Source organism: Cetorhinus maximus, chromosome 10 (genome assembly GCF_964194155.1).
Source record: "Cetorhinus maximus chromosome 10, sCetMax3.hap1.1, whole genome shotgun sequence".
Classification (NCBI taxonomy): Eukaryota; Metazoa; Chordata; class Chondrichthyes; order Lamniformes; family Cetorhinidae; genus Cetorhinus; species Cetorhinus maximus.
This window is the reverse complement of record NC_135888.1, coordinates 64,660,857-64,679,669: the sequence shown is the minus strand read 5'-3', so window position 1 is coordinate 64,679,669 and position 18,813 is coordinate 64,660,857. Positions and strand designations below refer to the sequence as shown.

General features: G+C 43.8%; 1 protein-coding gene across 1 annotated transcript in view; it reads left to right on the top strand.

Annotated features, from left to right (window-relative positions):
• The window catches only part of LOC144685734 (slit homolog 3 protein-like), a 599,629-nt gene that overhangs the window by 77,666 nt on the left and 503,150 nt on the right, over positions 1-18,813 (top strand). The window contains exon 4 of the mRNA XM_078550561.1: positions 8,891-8,962. Coding sequence (XP_078406687.1) covers positions 8,891-8,962 — 72 coding nt within the window. The remainder of the gene's footprint in view (positions 1-8,890; positions 8,963-18,813) is intronic.

Sequence of the window (18,813 nt, the reverse complement as noted above, 5' to 3'; positions counted from 1 at the left end):
TTATGGATGCTCGTCATTCGATGTTAGGAACATAGGAACAAGAGTAATCTGTTGAGGTCCCTCAAGGCTACTCCATCATTCACTCAGATCACAGTCTTGATTTTCAATTTGGGCTCAGGAATCTGATGCCCCAATAATTTCCAGGTCCCGAACCCCACACCACAACTACATCGCTCATGTGACTCTCTCCAAATGTAAATGCCCTAATTGAGCTGAAGTCAGGCTCAGCACCCAATTAGTGGTGCCCAGTGTTACTAGGAGGTGGGAGCTGCCAGCAGAGCATGAGCAGCAAAAGCAGATGGCAGCCATGATGGGGCCTGCTGCTGCCTTGCAGAAGAGAGGAGGCAGCATATCAGAGGGCCAGCAGTCTCAATGCGCACAAAAGTGGACAAACGACCAACTGACAGGTAAAGCAATCAGTCCGACGCTAGATCCCCTGGGTCCCAAAATTTTCAGCATAAAAAACCTTTAACTTTTGCCCACGTTTAACCAAACAGCTATTCTCTAATGTGAACTGGACTATTCTGGTTTAGCGATTTACAAATAGAAAACTGCCTTTTGGCTACCTCCAGCCAGTTAACAGGCTCCTCAAAGAACTTAAAAGGAAGTTATTTGGGGGGCAAGTGAGTTCTCAACCACCTGCACTCCACGCTCCAGCCACCCTCACTTTGAAAATTTCTGTGTGTCCCAAAGGTGCTATCTGGGAGTGCTATTTTCAAAGTGCGCCTGTTCCTGTTCTCACCCCCTTAGGCAATTGGAAATCCTGGCCCATGACTCGTCTGTTCCTCAGTTCTATTTCTCACCTTTGCTCCGTATCCCTCATTAGCCTTACCTAATGAAAATCTATGGAGCTCAGCCTTGAAAGCTCCAATTGACCCTCAGCATCCACAACCTTTTAGGAAAAACATTTCCAGATTCCAGCTCCCCTTTGTGTGAAAAATAGCTTTCTGATTTTTGAGCCATGGAGTTATACAGCACAGAAACAGGCCCTTCGGCCCCTCGTTTCCATTCCGGTCATCAAGCACCTATCTATTCTAATCCCATTTTCCAGCTTTTGGCCCATAGGCCTATATGCAATGGCATTTCAAGTGCTCATCTAAATACTACTTAAATGTTGTGAGGGTTCCTGCCTCTACCACCCCCTCAGGCAGTCTGTTCCAGATTCCAACCACCCTCTGGGTGAAAAAACTTTTCCTCAAATCCCTCTAAACTTCCTACCCCTTACCTTAAATCTATGCCCCCTGGTTAATGACTTTTGCTCCTAAATTGCTTGCCTCCAACCTTATGATTATGTTCCCTTGTTTTTGATAGCTTCATCAGGAGAAACTGTTTCTGCTCTATTGAATCCATTTGACATTTTAAGAACCTCGATTGGACCAACATCTCAATCTCCTATAGTTGGGAATACAAGCACGTTTATGCAAGCAGTCCTCAGGACTGGATCATCTAAGTCCCTGCTCTGTTCTGATTTTGCATGGTATGCCAAACACTTGCCTGCATTTCCCTCACGGAAATATCTTCTTGCTTGTTTCGGGGCCTTTTTTGGCCAATGTGCAGTATTTGGCTAAGGGTGGGTGACGGCTGGAGGTGTTGTTGTGGGGGCAGGGGTGGGGGTGGGGGGGGGGGGGGGTGCGGGGGCGTGGGTGGCATGTTTACAAGCAGCTGCTTGCCCACTAGGGTTCTCCTCAACCAGCACCTCAAGAGTTGCACTAGAGTGGCATGGAATGGTTCTTTTTAAAAAATTATAAATCACATTTTCCTGCCCTACTTTGCCCCTCTGCAGTGACTAAGAGGTTTAAGGCAGCAAAAAGTTAAGTCCTATAAAACTGGGAAGTCCCAGTTAGGTGATCTCAGTCAGACAGGGCCCAACCCGAGGGCCGACAACTGACTTTAATGCCCTTGGGTTGTGGAAGGGAAAAATAAATAGCCAGGGCTTTCATTTCAAATTGCTGCGTAGTGTACTTTGTGAACAGGGTGAGACTTGGCTGTGATGGTACCCAAGTTGAAATAACTGACAACACTCATGTATGAAAGATATACCAGAGCGACATACTACAGCAATGATTTTAGTCAAATGCAACTGATAGGAATGCGGTGGATTTCATGGGGAGCCCCTCGATACTTCACTCTTTCTTTACTTGTGAGCTGTGTCCAGCTCTGGGCGCCATGCTTGGGGAAGGATGTGAAGGCCTTGGAGAGAGTACAGAGGAGATTCACAAGAATGATTCCAGAGGTAAAGAACTGTAGTTATGAGGATAGATTGGAGAGGTTAGGACTGTTTTCCTTGGAGAAAAGAAGGCTGAGAGGAGACTTGATAGAGGTATTCAAGATCCTGAGGTGTATGGACAGGGTAAATAGTGAGAAACTGTTCCCACTTAAGAGAGCATCAAGAACCAGAGAGCACAGTTTCAAAATAATTGGCAAAAGAAATAATAGCATGTGAGGAAAATTTTTTTCACCAAGAGGTGGTTTGAGTCTGGAACAAACTTCCTGAGAGAGTGGTGGAGGCAAGTTCGATTGAGATATTCAAAAGGGAATTGGATTGCCGTCTGAAAAGAGAGAATGTGCAAGGTTACGGGGATAAGGCAGGGGTTTGAGACTAGGTAGAAGGCTCTTCTAGAGAGCCAGTGCAGATTTGATGAGCTGAATGGCCTCCTTCTGCACTATAAACATTCTGTAACTATCAGCTGGCTGCTGATCTGGGGAGATTGGATGAGTTGTTTTGGGGAGGGGGTAGGTCACGGTTAAGCCTGATCCAACCCTGACCTTTCATAATGCTGGATTTTCTAGCGGTGATTTCTGGATTGCAATCAGGAGCAAGAATCTTGCTTAATATTACCCGTCAAACTCTCTAACATACGGACATAGGCCAAATGTACTGCTCTCCTTGCTGGCTGGGTTGGATAAATCAACTGTGGATTACACCTGTGACCTTTCTCCGTCTTACAAAACCACATCGGACAATGCTCTAAACAACCTGACACACTTTTTACCAACAAAAAAAGGCTTGTTTATTCTCCCCTTCTCTGGACTGGCACTTACTCTCAGCTCAACTGTGTGGAATCCCATCAAACTGTAAGTTGGTACTGGATCGCCTCATCTAAGGAATTTGTTCTGAACATCATACCCTAAGGTACAACTTTAAATTCTGACCTTTTTTTTCATTGAGGAACAAAATTGCAAGACCGGCTGTTGCCTGTTGAGGCCTTGTTTGAGGCTTGTTAACCAGCTTTCAGAGAAAAGATAAAGAGGCCAGTGTCCACTGGGGGAAATTAAAAGGACCAGATAGAAGTTAGCTCACACATTGACCTTGAGCTAATTCAGTGGAGCTGTTGAACTCTTTTTGCAGATTGTCTGTTCAACAAGCAATTTGTTCAACTCACTGGTTCAGTGTTGTTGACTGATTGAACTATAATTTTCAATATAAGTTACACATACAGACAGAGTTTAAAACTTGCTTTGATAATTAAAAGTATGAGGGTAAATCGTTTAGGAATTGGATGCCATCGATCTACAAATCAGACTTTGACTGTCTCAGTCAGCTGGCCTGTTGAGTTTTCCTGCTTCATCTAATTTCCTGCAGCTTCCCACTCTCTGGAACTGGATTAACATCCTTGGCTGTTATTTACCCAGTTTAAAGAAGCACAGAATGAACATTATTTCCTGTGTGTTCTGATTGCTCAGGCTTCTCTCCTGGTTTGCTGAACAAAGTTCAAGACAACAAACTCACCCATTGGAAATCTAAAATTAGAGGTGGAGGGAGAAAATTAATACTAGTATCCACTTAACAATAGTACTCTCACTTTTGATGCTGGCACCCTTCAAGACCTCAGTTCCACCTGGTGTACTCCCTCTCCTTCCCTCCTCCACCCCCACCCCCCATCTAGTTCCTCCCACCCCCCCACCCCCAACTCCCCTCATGGCACCTGACTTCCCTTTGCCTTTCCTTTCCCCCTTTGCTCCAATCTCACAATATAATTGCAGTAATTGTTGCCCATAGCAGTGTTCCATCACAAAGAGCAAAGGACCAGGGCCACAGCCATTAGGTTCACTGCTTCGTGTCCACCTGACTGAAGTAATTACCATTTCTATTCAATGTTGTTAAAATTAAAAAATGATTGCATTGTCACATTTGCTTTCTAGAATGGAAAATAGCTCTCAAAAGTAATTAATTTTTGGGCATCAATATTTTGTAAGTAAGCGATTAATATTTTTGGCAAACAGTTACTGGAGCGCATATTCAACTGAATATACAAATATTTCCATTTCATTCTATTAAATGTGCTGCAAGACAAAGGCAAATATGAATAAGTTTAACTTGGAACAATGTAACTTTTAAATATTGTGCTCTAATTTTGAAGGAACCTTTTGGTTTTGCATGGGTGTTTTGGCGGGGGCTGGGGCTGTTGTATGTTGAAGTATCAACAAATGCCACAGAGTTGATGTCTAACAGCTCTAGTCATGGTGTCAGTCCTGAGGAGGAGACAAGTTGAAAGCTGGAATCTCCAGGAAAACGAAAATTGGGGAGCCAATCATGTGATGCTGCTTTTATCCACCTTGCAGCTGATGAAAGAGAAGCATTGGTGGTGGCCTGGCAGCGCACTGGAGGAACAGACAGCACATTTTCTTGTCCATTTTTGATGTGTATCCTAGCGAGACCTAAAGTGAGAGGAAATAAGCATTTCAGAACCTACAGAGTGGAACGTACCTTAGCAAGGAGAAAGAGAAACTGCAGATCACTGTAACATATGAATGAACTTTAATGTAACCATTCCTTTAATTAACAGTAACCGTTCCTTCCTCGGCTGACGTCAAGGTTGATAGTTTGGTCTTCTGCAGACGCAAGCAAGCAGACGAGATTCAATTCTGTGTAATTATGTGTCACCTCATTAGTGCACAGAAGCCTGAAGCAAAAACAAATCCATTCCCTGTCCAGGTCTCAAAGGGGCTCTGTCTCTGTGTAAATATACTCCGTGATCTGTTACGGTGACAGGAGGCATGCACAGCATTGCCCTCTGAGCTCAAAGTGGTTTGCAGCATCGTAAGACATAGAAAAAGATTTCCCAGAAACTGTGATGAACCTTTTGATGTGGTTAAGGACAATATTTTGCACCAGCTTTGTAGAGGGCAGAGTTAGAAGAGAACTTCTTTCTGCAGCTCAGCTTCCATAACAGATAATGGGAGTGAAAGTGGGCACTACAGGTCCCTTAAGCTAGCAAAATGGTGTTGCCAACGTGCGTGCATAAGCCTGGTGCAAAGCCTGTCGGATGCCATGTTGATAAAGGTGCACGCACCTAAAATCGATCAGAAGTATACAGAGCGGTCAGAGCGCAATGCTGATTTGATGCAACTCCATGGCGAAAGGCCACTGCTTAAGGCCCTCCTGCCATAGCATATCGAGGAACTGGAAATCATGTAAAACCCCTCGGGCTGTACGTGCCATAGAATGTTTGACATGAAATGTGAATGTATATTGTAAATATAGCCTGTAATGCCAAATGTAGTGAGGCATTTCAAGTGCTGTATTGAAGGAAACTGATCTGTATTGCACTTTATGGAATGTCAAATTTGAACAGTTATGTATTGTACCTTTACAAATTCAATGAATGAAGCATGTTTTTAGGGAAAAAAAAATTTGATGCCAGCGTTGCCATTTTGGAGCTCTGCTCCAGCTAACACCCTCGCTGAACTTGGTACAGCTGATCACATGTTCAGCAGCTTGAAATCATCACCCCCTGCAGCTCCCCCACCCCCTCCTATGATGCACTGGTGATGGAAGGAATGAATGTTTGAGCTGGTGGATGAGGTGCCAGTCAAGTGAGCTGCTCTGTCCTGGAATGTGTTGAGTTTTCTATGGAGCATTCCATCATACTTCTGACTTTTGTGGTGCAGATGGTGGACAGGCTTTGGGGATTTGGGGGATGACTGCAAAATTCTCAGCTTCTGACCAGCTCTTGTAGCCTCAGTATTTATGTGACTGCTCCAGGTAAGCTTCTGACCAATGTAGATCCTCTCAAAATGTTGTGCTGGTCGCTGGAATCTATCTTGTTTGAAATGGTCATTACCTAGTGCTTGTGTGGCACTTATATAAGATTTCTTGGAGCTATACTTCTGGCATTGACCTGTTCCACTATCTCTTGCCACTGCCTTCTGAGTATGTGCCTGGGAGGCCCCCAGCAGCCCTCCAATGTTACAGGGCGTCTCTCCTCCACTCAACCTCTCCGAACAAGGCCTCCAGCACAGCATCTGAAAACTTTGGCCTCCACATTGTCTCGCAGCCAGCTATTTTCAGATTGTTGCGCAGCACACTAAACCCAATGATCTCAGCACCACCATCAGGCAAAATCCATCTATCCTCATTCCAAAAAATGGGTGTGTGAATTGCACCTGCACTGGTTCATGGGGGATAACCAGTTTAACCCCAAAAATGTCTAACATAAGCACCAATTAACTGGAACTGATTTGGATGGAATTATGATCAGAAGATACATAAAAGGAACCCAACCGTGTTCAACTTTTTAAAAAGTTAGCAAGGGCAAGCACCGGGAATTGAACTCAAAATACATTTTCTAATCTGATCAATTTAAAATATGTGACCCAATGCAGCCTGCAACTGCAGAAGCAGTGATTCATTTATACGATTCTCACTGTCAGTACACCTTTTCACAGTTGAAAAGAATGATTATTGCAACTGTGAGCTTTTCTGTCAACTTCTTGAATATTTTTTGCCAGTTAAATAACATTGACATCATTGAGTAGGGTTTTAGGCCTTTACTAGGCTTGGCAATGTGCAGGAGCTAATAGATTAACATCAGTAGAGATAGAATCAGAAGTGCTGTGTGGGTCAGTTTCTGCCTCTGATAATCCAGCTGCCTCACACCGTCAGGCTCAGTAACACCTTCCTGTCAGCACCCTGTGCTACTGATTGTATCCCTACTGATGTTAATCTAGCTATAGTGTGAACATGTATGGTTAGTGTATTTTATGATGCAGAATATACTAAACTGTGACCTTGTGGGAGTTCAACATCTGTTAGCGAGGCTCGGCAGGTATTAGTCCCACCATAATAGAAGGTTGTGGTTTCAAGCCTTGCACAGTGAAGCCATCTAGGCTGACAATCTGGGCAGGATTTTCCCAGGCCAATGGGGGTGGAAACAGATGTGTGCGGGCACACAATCGCACACCACCAGTCGGTGTGCCTGTTTGCCAGCCCCATTCCACCTCTGAGCCACTTTCCTGGAGGCCAAATCGGGATGAGCGAATTGAGGTAAGTTATGGGCCAATTATCAGAGGCTGACTGGAATTTTCCACTCAGCCTGCAATTGGTGCGTGGCAGATGCCTGGAGACAGCCTCCTAGAGGTGTTGGGGTAGAGGAGAGAGGAGTGATGTGATGGGAGGAAGCAGTCGAGCAAAACATTATGGCCACTACCCCACCCCGGTTCCAAATGCTCACTGGTCACAGCTGTTGCTCAGGCCACCCTGAGGAGGGATTTCCCAACAGCTGTGGCCACTAGAAGTTGTTGAGATGGCACCTAAGGATGGAGGTCCCCTCCTGCACCCTTACCTGCAATGGTAAGCTGCAGCTCCTTCATGCTAGAGGGCCTGCTATTGGCCCTCCAATTTTGAGAGCCCACCTGCCATCCTTAATTGGATGATGAGCCTGCCCTCTGGGCACTAATTCAGGCAGAATCACTATTGGGTGACTGTCTCCCACACCGTAAACTGGTGGCACATCTTTGACCCTGACATCAGAATCCTGGCCCAAAACCCAAAACCCTGCGCTCTAAGGTAGTGCTGAGGGAGTGGTGTTTTGGCCTAGCCACTTTCCTTTTGATGAGGTGTGTAACCAAAGTGTGAATTTCAATTTTAACCTAACGATGGTTTCCTAAAATGGTGGTGAGTGGGTCGCACTGAGTTTTTGAAGTGTCTCCACACTGTATTTTTTGAAACAGGCAAATTCAAGTGCTGGAGGGCTGCCCACTCAGTGTGCTATAGTATCTGGTGGAAGGCAGCTGAGTGCATAAAAGACCCACAGTAAGTGTGTCAAAACAAAGTGAGGATTCCTTGTGGCTAGAAAGAGAAGCAGATCTCCCTTGAGCACCGCAAGGAATCCTTGGGCTTCCCCAAACTCCCTTCTTCCCTCTTAGCACCAACATCTGTGGGTAACAATTTTCCCACTTTCCCCGACGCTAACAAACAGGGAACCGGTACCTTGGCTCTCAGATAATGTACGGCTCTCAACCTAATTTCTCACCAGCATTGATGTAATTCCTAGCCAGCATGAAACTGTTCAGCGCTATTTATATGAAACCTGGATAAAATGGCTGGGTCTCATGAACTCTCCACGGGACATTCCTACCCTCCCCAAAAATTCCCTGAGTTAAAATTCGAGCTGTTGTCTTCCTATTCACTAGTTAAATGGAAGCCAAAGATTTTCCTTGAACCAACAATACCGAACACTCCCCGCCCCATCCCAAATAACTGATCACTAAGGACAGGGTTTGTACACTTAATGCTGTGTGAAGTTTGTACTGCACATAAGTAAAGGACACACTGCAGTGTACAGTACACTACATCTTGTGCAGTTCAGGGTGTTACACAATGTAAGGTAAGCCTATTTGGATTGATGGTAATGCATTAGCTTGTAAGCTTATATGGTTTTGCTGTAATACACTGTACGCACCACCGGTTAAGCTGTGACTTTATCACAATATGGAATGCACTGCAGCACTAGATTGCTACAAATCAGTCAGATAAACATATTATTGGAGCAGTTTGGGAAGTTCAGTGTTTTGAATATGAAGTGACCAGGAGTTGTACTGGTCCTACACTAGGTCTGCATACATCACCTGTGTGTTTGATTACTTTTGTTCTACATTTTCTTATCAGGCGACTCAACAGGAATAAACTTCAGGTCCTTCCTGAGCTGCTCTTCCAGGGTACCCCAAAACTCTCCCGACTGTGAGTAACCAAAAGATTATTTTATTTGTGTTCTTCACCCAACTTTTAAAGCAAATTGTCTTTTTGAGTTAATTTAACTTACAAATAGCCATTTGGTAGTACAGAACCTGAGTATTGCTAAAAAAAAAAGAGATATAAGCTTTTTTTTCCTTGCACTCATCAGGACATTTCTCAAGAATACCAATATTAGAGGAAAACAACAATTTATACTGTATGAGAAGAGAGTGTTGATTGGTTGGCAAGTGGCATTGCCATAGAGAATACACCAGTGATAGTGACTGACAGTTAACTGTTTAGACACCATTTTTTTCAGCAATACTTAACTTGTACAATTGGCTGTGCAGTGGAAGATAAAATGTCTATAATGTTTTTTTGCTCAACAGATCAATCAATGCCTTGTTTGTGAGAGTTGATTGATCTGCCATCTCAGTTCCCGCCCCCATTGTGCTTATTCAAATGGTTTGACTCATTGGCCAATCAAGAAATCGTTGAGCTATTGTGTCAATCAGAATGTTTCCAAAAAGTTCAGGATAGTAACTTGGATTTTTTTTAACAGAACTTTGTCAAGATTTTGCTACGCTGTGTGTAAAGGTGCATTGATGCGTTAAATACAAAATCTACCGTCCTCTCAAACAATGCCCTGCTGCATGCTTGGGAGCGAGCATTTTGGGAACAATTAAGATGTGTTTCAATGAATGATGGCATTTACTGAGCGAGGCTAAACAAACTTTTCTTATTTTTCACAGATTTGTTATTTTCTCCCTTTATTCTTTACCAGTTTAAGTATTTTTAACTCAAGACTGGAATAATTATGAGTGCCTATTTTAGGATTATTATTTGGCAATTGACAATCATTTGGCTCAGATATTTTTGGGTTGAGTAACTGCAGCTTCCCTATAAGAAAATTGTATGTGTTTAAGCCCTCAAAAGGGCTGTGATTTTGTTTTACTGATTTATATACTAATGTAGATTTCAACTGCTATATTGGAGTGGACTTTTATTGGCTGGTATGTTGTCAATGGCTTTACTTCTTGGCAGAGTCAAACCTGGTTAGATAGGGTAGTGGGTTTCACCAGAACAGCTGTTTGGTTCCTGTTTTCCATGACTACCTTTAAAATGGACCTTTAATTATCACAGAAGTGTCAAATGCTTTACCTAATCAGCAGCTTCATGCAAATTCCATTGTTACAAATTCTCTCATGTGCTAATATTGTAGAATGACCAAGCTTTTTTTATAAAAAAATGTGCATTTGTTACTCATCCCTCTGTGTCCTTGTTTTTCCTGATTTTGCAGTCAGGTCAGGTGATTAGTCACGAATGTTTATGATTCTTGATGGTGCAGAAGTTGGGATAAGGCCATTTCATCACTGATGCTGACAGAAAGGGAAAGATTTTTTCCAACGCTGTTAAATGTGTGGGAACATGGTAAATTTAGTGCGCAAGTTCAGTATTCCTAGAACAAGTTTATCATCACCCCTCCTAATATATCCTCTTCTGGCTTATTGGTGCCCATTTTTTTGATGACGCTCCTGTGAAGTGCTTTGAGATGTTTTTCGGCATTAAAGGCGCTATGTAAATGGAAGTTGCAATTGAAAAGAAACACTGAACAGGGAAAATCTTTACAAATGTTGTTATCATTGATGGCTCGATTGCTTTTTAGAGCAGAAAGCTGGGACAACAGCATATAGCTCTGTGCTTGCAATTTTTCCCCACTGTTAACTTGGTTGTACTTCTAGCATGGTGGCAAGATGCCAAGCAGAGGCCCAAGTTACTCCATAGCAAAAAATAAAACCTAGAGCATGAGTTACTACCTGGACCCTCTTGCAACCCTCCTGGTAGCTGGTGGAAGAAGCCTGTCAGGCCACCCGTGCATCTACTTGGCTGAAGTTGCTGCTTGATCCAGGGATTGGAGTGAAAAAATAAAAGGGCGGGTAGATAAACTCAAGGGAAAAATTCACACACTTCCAACGAGTCCATTTTCTGATTGAACAATCTGTAAAGATTCTGGCATTTTATTACCCTGTAAACCCAAAGTTTGCCCAATAAATTTTGTTTTTGATTATTTTGTTCTGAATTTGTTTAAAGCAAGACATAATGTGGGTGTGAATATTTTCTCCCATTGTTGATGTTCTAGGCTTTAAACAAATTGAAAAACTGCTTTCAGAAACACTCCCTATCCTCTCAGCTGACATCCAATCTGTTCTGATTGATCTCAGAGACTGGTGAGAGGGAAGTACTGGGAAGCTCCTTGACAGGGAGAGGGGAAAGTTCACTCATCCTGACCTGTTCTCTCCCAACTCCCTGTGATTGGATATATTCTGACATTGGTAGCGATCTAGCAACACATTGCTTGACTGACTTCTTGGGCCAGAAATGGTTTTACAGGCTACTACTTCTACATTTTTAAGACTGTTGCTCATCCATTTTCGAAAACGTAAACAGCCCATCAAAATAAACAAAAGTCAGTTTGTTCCCATTGTTTCTGTGCCTTCTAATGTGGAGTATTGAACATCAGTTTCTATGTATCTAATTATTTTTTTAAAATTAGAAACAAATAGCAAAACTCAAGCATTCTGCTGCACCCAACCTTGCCATCGGTTTTGATAAATGCTCGTCAATCAAGAAGGCTGTCCTCGTCATCAAAATTTGTAAACCACTAGATAACTGTTTTGATGTCTGATACTAGTGGCAAAATGTTTTAGAGAGGTAGTACTGATGGATATTTGCAGTGATGTAGGAGCCCTTTGACCTTGGTGTGTAATTGAGGGAACTGCAAGCAATTTCACTGCTGGCGTAGGATATGGAGAGTGCTTCACTGAACCAGAAAGATATGCGCATCACATACTTCCTAACATCAGGAGTTAGTTTACTTTCTTCCATCCCCTCATTGTTTACTATGCCATATGTTAATATAACATGGTGGAGAGGGTCACCTTGTGATCTCAACGTTACTCCTGGTTACAGGATACCCAGTTGCAAATATCTGGTCATCTCTCAGTTCCCATGCTGTTTATATTATCCAGGCTGAAATTGTAGGGATAAGTTTTATCATTGGGTTCAAGGCTTCACAAAATAGGGGTACATACTGGAGATTCTGAAACAGAAGTCAGCATACCCAATGCGATTTCCCCCTCAGCTTATTTTAAGGAATGGAAATTTATGTAGGGCCCATAGACCTTTCTTGGCAAATTCCTGACACATTCCCATCACTTGAAACTCAGCATTAGGACCACTGCTTCATAAAATTGACTTATCCTATTAATGGGTGTAAGTGTGAAAGAAACTGACAATCTTAAAAGCTAGTTAGTAGTTTTCAATAGTTTGTTTTTTCTGGTCCGTGACAATGCACACTGGTCTATCTGATCACGTTGTTCTTTTTTACCAGAACAATGGATATTTTAAAATTAATTCATGAGATGTGAGCATCACTGGCTAGGCCAGCTTTTATTGCCCATCCCTAATTGCACTTGAGAAGATGGTGGTGAGCTGCCTTCTTGAACTGCTGCAGTCCATGTGGCGTAGGTACAGCCACAGTGCTGTTAGGGAGGAATTTGAATTAGAAAGAGTGAAGGAATGGCAATATGGTTCCAAGTCAGGGTGGTGCGTGAGTTGGAGGAAACATGGTTTCTGAGTTGGAGGAAATGATGCAGGTAGTGGTATTTCTATGTGCCTACTGCCCTTGTTGCTCTAGGAGGTAGAGGTCACAGGTTTAGAGCATGCTGTCAAAGAACTCTTGCTGTAGTGCATCTTGCAGGTCGTACACCTTGCTGCCACTGTGCATTAGTATGGCGGGGTGTGGAGGGGTTGGGAGTGGTATTGGGGTGAGATGGTAGAGTGCTCAATGTTGTTGGATGGGTGCCAATCAAGCAGGTTGACTTGTCCTGGAGGGTGTTGAGCTTCTTGAACATTGTAGGAGCAGCATCCATCCAGGCAAGTGGAGAGTATTCCATCACACTCCTGACTTGTGTCTTGTAGATGGTGGATAGGCTATGGGGGAGGAATGGGAGGGGGTGGTGCAGAAGGAGAGTTACTCGCCACATAATTCCCAGCCTCTGACCAGTTCTTGTAGCGACAGTATTTATATGGATGGTCCAGTTAAGTTTCTGGTCAATGTAACCCTCAGGATGCCAGAGTTATTTGGAGAGGTAAGGTGCCCTTTTGGAGAGGCCCAGGCATCCCTGTGGGAGAGGTCAGATGCCCTTTTTAAGAGGTAAAGTGCCCTTTAGGATTGTTAAGAGAAGACATGAATGGGCATAAAAAGTGGATAAGCTCAGTGGGACTGTGAACCTGTAAAGTCATTTAAATCCCCAGGCCTTTTAATTTTTTGAAAAAAAAGGCTTGATGTGACTAGACTTGCAATTTCACAAGCTGCCTTTTGGCATAAGCCTGAGGGTTATCATCATAGGGTTAGTGCTGCTTAACTGCTCCCATAGCCTATCATCATCACAGTGGATGGGGGAGCCTGTAAGATCACAGTTTGATTGACAGCTCCAAGTGCTTCTCAAGAGATTAGCTGTCTTTGTTGTGGGGTTATGAATACAAATGTTTGTTTTGATAAAGGATTAAGTACTTGAGGGAATTTAAATGTATTGAATGGATTTCTATGAATGAGTTTTTTTTAAAAAGTGAACTCTACAATATACACTTAGAACCTTAATTTATTGCATCTCGCCATGGCTCCTGAGGTCTGTCCATGGTGAATACTGGGTGAATTGGCATAGAAGATGTAAGGGAAAAGAATGATGTGGGTATGGGTTGGCATGAGTTGGCACAAAGTTGGCATAGGGGCTATTAAGGATCATGGAGTTTGGGAGGCATGAGGTAGCATGGAGGGTATGACTAGCCATGGAAGTTGTGTAGAGGGGCATAGGTTGGCATGGAGGGCATGAGGGACCATGGGGGAGTGGTGTTGAATGGGGAGTATGAAGAGGCATAATTTGACATGGATGGGGCATGGGGAATGTGTGGGGGAGGTGAAGGGATGTGAGGGGTAACAACTGTTTTTGGTTTTATTGAGCTTTATTGTAACTGGAATGAAGTCTGGAACACTGAGACAGGCCTTTTAACTGGCCCTCGCCTTGGCACCCAGCAGCCCCTGTGGCTGGCTCTTAAGTCTTTGCAGGGGCGGTAGGCCCGACTCCAGTTAGCACCTCCCCACCACCCCCAGAACGAAAGTCAAATCATCCGGGGCACTTTCTCCTGAGTTGGGTTTGCGGAGTCAAGAATTTTCCCAACTCTTCGCTCCCATCTCAGGAGTGAAAATTCGGCCCTCGGCCGTCATTTCTGCCAATATTCCCAGTGACTACCTCAGTCTCTTTCCTTGTTTATTTTTGAAACAGCTGCCCTGTTACAGTCATCTCTGGACGCACCTTGTTCAGCTACCTAATGTACAATGGAACGATGGAATGAAATTTGCCAGCCAGAGTTTGAAGTGAAATAAGCTGCTGATCCAGAGCCCCCGTTCAGTGTGAGCCCACACCAAAAAAAGACACCCATAACTTGGTAAGAATTGGCAGTCACTTTCAGGAAACCCATGAGGCTTGGTGGTTTAGGGAATGGAGCTAGTGCAGCTGGGATTGCTACCCTCAGTTTTAAGGGTAATTAGTGAACTTCACATAGAAGCATTTAACATACTCATACCACATTTCCCCTCTGTGTGCTATTGGATCAAGAATAATTTAAGCTATTTTATGGGGTACTTTCCCAAGCGGAATATGTACGACTGGATGTAGAAATGGGGTGAGGAGCGGGGAGAGATTTTATCCCTCATCTTGAAAAGTATAATAACAATCCAAAGAATTGGTGGTTATAATTATCCGACAGGAGATCCAATGGCATCAAATGCAGGTAATATTTCTATAGCATGTCAGTGGCATAGTTTGAAGGGCTGGTTTTCTCAAAGGAGCAAGGCAATCTAGCACCTCTTGTCATGTGCCTTTGCATGACACCCTTATGAAATTATGATTAGCTTCATTTCATGAATTGTGATGGTTATTGATCTGCCACAGCCTCTTCCCCCACTGCCCCTTTGTCATTTGTTACGACCATGTGTACGTTTTTTGAAAATTCTTCAGTAAGGAACTTCAAAAGAATTTTACTAAGTTGATAGATTGAGAAAACATCTCCCAAAAGGAGGCCACAAAAGCCTCAAGTTGAGACTCCATCTTTCATCCTGAGGCTTGCTTGTCAGCACAGTGTTTGAAGGCAAAGCTGTGCGGCTGTCGGGAACAATCTGCTTCTAATCTGAATTCAGGCATCACTTTGCTCATTTTCCGAGCCTTATTCCACCTTTCTGTTTTTAAACAAAAAAAACTAAACCTCCAAAGGATTGGATAGTCCAATCATCTTTTACCATCTGGATCTGTTAAAAATTAAAGATTGCTGAACCCCATCTATATCATTGTGTCAGAATAAATTCAATTGATAGGCCGCCCTAGAAATCTCATCTCTTGGGTATTGAATCCCTGGATATCATTACCCTTTTACTGGATAATTTACTCTAACCAGGCCTCTAGGCCTTCATTTGATTAATCACCTAAAATGTGAGTTCAGTGATTGCTTGGAATCCTGGAATAGTTAAGGGTTTGTTGACAGGGCAGCATTTGGTTTGCATTCTGACATCTACTTCCTTTCTCAGTGTTTTCATGGTGCAGGAGATGGGAGCAGTTATTTTACTTTCAAAAATTCGGGACTTGGCTTGTTTATTTATTAAAAGGTTGCCCACAAACCATTCGATTGTGCAGCCACAGTCCAAGTCAGAGATCCTATTACTATTTCTTTTCTCGGGAGGCTGCATTAAGGTTGGTACCTCCAGGGGGTCATTTGCTGAGGTGTTTCACAATTATTGACTCAGCAGAGATTGACACAAACTCAAGACAATGATTTTGAAAAGAAGGCTTAGCCAAGAGGATTTATTCACTCTTTAATGATCAAGACAGAGTGATTTGTTGAGAAGCTTTCTAATCTTGTAGCCAAGTTGTTGTAATTTTTTCTTTTAAATAGTCTCCAAGTGTTTTGATTGTGTTGGTGCTTAAAAAAATCAGTTTCTGAATTGAACAAGGGTAGTAGGGGCAGGTTTCCTATTTGTCAACACTGCAGGCTCAGCTTTATCCCTGCCTACTGGTGAGGGTGGTGGCAGGGGCATGGAAGTGGTGGTGGGGGTTGGGTGGGGGGGATGCAGCTGTCTCTTAACACTGTGTTCCTAATGCATTCGCCATTGCCCCCTTTTACTTCGCGAGTTTTCATCAGCATACAGGCATCCCACAGCAGACAGACAAGGTCTCATTAATATTTAATCATCGCTGCAATCTTAACTCCAAATTGCAGCAGCAACTGGCAATGCAACCAGCAGGTGTACTCCTGCGGCCTCCACAAGGAAACCTTGGGCTTTTCATGATCCTGTCTCCCCCTCTCCCTGCCTGCAACCCCCTCAGGACCCCCTTCCCTGGTCCCGATTTTCTTACACACTTGCCTTATGTGGGGGCCTCCTGCCTCCTTTATGTTCCTGCCAGGCTCGGGCATGAGTCAGACTTTCAGCATAAGACCCAGGGTTTAAAATGGCTTAGGCCTCATGCAGTGATTGACATACACTCTTCCTGTGCCCAGCACACCCAAGTCACATCCTGAGCTAAAGCCAAAGCCTGTGTCACATGCTGTCTAAAGTAGATAGTGCATTGAAATTTGTTGCAATGAGAAATCCAATGTCAAATTACCAATTTCTCTTGATGTTAGTTTTATGTGAACATGTAATATGGGCTTATTTTATAAGGCTCTGCCAATTTTATAAGGTTCTGCCAAAGAATTCTTAGTAATGGTGAAGGGTGGAGAGTGCGGGATTATTTTCAACATAAATATTAACCCCTCTCCCAGTACAAAAATGATGTAAAAATCCTTGATCTTCTGCACAAAAACATTTGAGCTTATCAAACTAAAGCAACTCCAGGGCACAAATCATTGGCCCAGGTAGATCGCTGAGCAACGACCGCCATTTCTGGAATTGGGAGGCTCCAGTTCACTATTCAGGCTGATCCTGGGTGTTGATTTGAGGGTGTTTCTGTGGATTTGCTCCTTGACGCATTTGTAATCTCAAAGCGGTTCCCTGGCACCAGATGATGCCCAGACTGACAGGTCTCCGCTCAACATCAAAAGTGGGACTATACTACACAAGGTGGGAGATCAATCTTTTGGTGCTGTATAGATGGAGGGAGTAAGTCATACTCAAAGTATCCACCTAGCTATTGTGGGGAAGAGAAGGATCGAAGAAGCCTACAATAAGAGAGCTGAAGAAGAGGAGATTAGGCAGCGAGACATTTGAAGGAATGCTAGCGGAGAAGACATACAGCCACATGAAGGAAGCTTCATTTCTAGACCACTAGCTGTTTTCTTTTAAGTGCTCAGCTTGTGAGACAGCAGTGTGACAAGAGCATCAGCAAGTGTATAGCCTATTCTCAAAAATGTGCGCTCTTTGGGTGGAATTATAACATCCCTCCCAACGTAGGCCAGGGACAATGTTCCCTCTAAGCTGTACAGCTGCATAGCAATCCGGAAAGTACCCCGCAGTGGATCAAACAGGCCGAACAATATGTAACATTTACTTCAAATGCGCGTGTACATGGTCATGGAGCAATCCTAAAGTGACTGCAATAAATAGGCTGTGCGAAGCAAAGAAAAATTAGAGGCAACATTGGTCAAGGGGAGAGTTTTTTATATTTGTTCATGGGATGTGGGCATGACTGGCTAGACCTGCATTTATTGCCCATCCCTAATTGCCCTTGTTCAGAGGGCATTTTTAGAGTCAACCAAATTGCTGTGGTTCTGAAGTCACATGTAGGCCGGACCAGGTAAGGACAACAGATTTCCTTCCCTAGAGGACACCAGTGAACGAGATGGATTTTTACGACAATTGGCAATGGTTTCCTGGTCATCATCAGACTTTTAATTCCAGATTTTTACTGGATTCATATTTCACCATCTGCTGCGGTGGGATTCGAACCTGGATCCCCAGAGAATTACCCTGGGTCACTGGAATACTAGTCCAGTGATAATGCCACTATGTCACTGCCACGGCAAATACGCCAAACACGATTCCAAAGCGCTCTGAACTTCCAGTTTAGCCACAGTGGGTTTCAGGCGCCCCAGTACTCGGCTCTCAAGATACGGGTCCACCATTATACTATGTAAATGAGGCTCCATTCCTCAGGATTTGGCCATCTTTTGAATTTAACATAGGCTGGCATGGTTTGCATGGGCTCAAGAAACCTGCCAACAAAAGTGGGGGGTCGGGGGGAGCAGCTAGATCCTACAAGGAAGTGGTTTTTGGAGCACTGCCTGTGGGCCAGGAGGAGCAGGAATACTTCCCCCCGACCCCTCAAGTAAATTTTCTGTCGTGATCGGCTGGGCCAACCCTGCCCACCCCAAACCCAAAATCACTCCTGGCTGCTGGGGTCTGGTCCCAGCCTTGGGGTGGAAAATCAGCTGCCGCGCAGGCTTGTGTTGTCCCTAAAGGTCTGGCTGGCTGTCTCTCTGCCCCGGTATTTCTTTCCTTGCTGGTCCTGGTTTCAGTTCCTAATGTGTCACCGCTATGGGTAGGAGTTCCAGATGGCGCAGCAGAATTTTTTTCCTCCTAGATTGGGAATCCCACCCATAGAATAACATGCACAGAGTCAGCTCCCAGAGCAAAGCAGCACCAGCAGATGAAAACTGAAGCAGTGATTGACAATGCTGAAAAAATCATGGACAGGGGGCAATCTATGAGAAGGTGGGGGAATGCCTCTGTGAACTGGGATGGGCAGGATACGAGGAAGGACAGTTTCTGTTATTCCCAAGGGAATGTTGGGCAGGGAAAGAGTTAC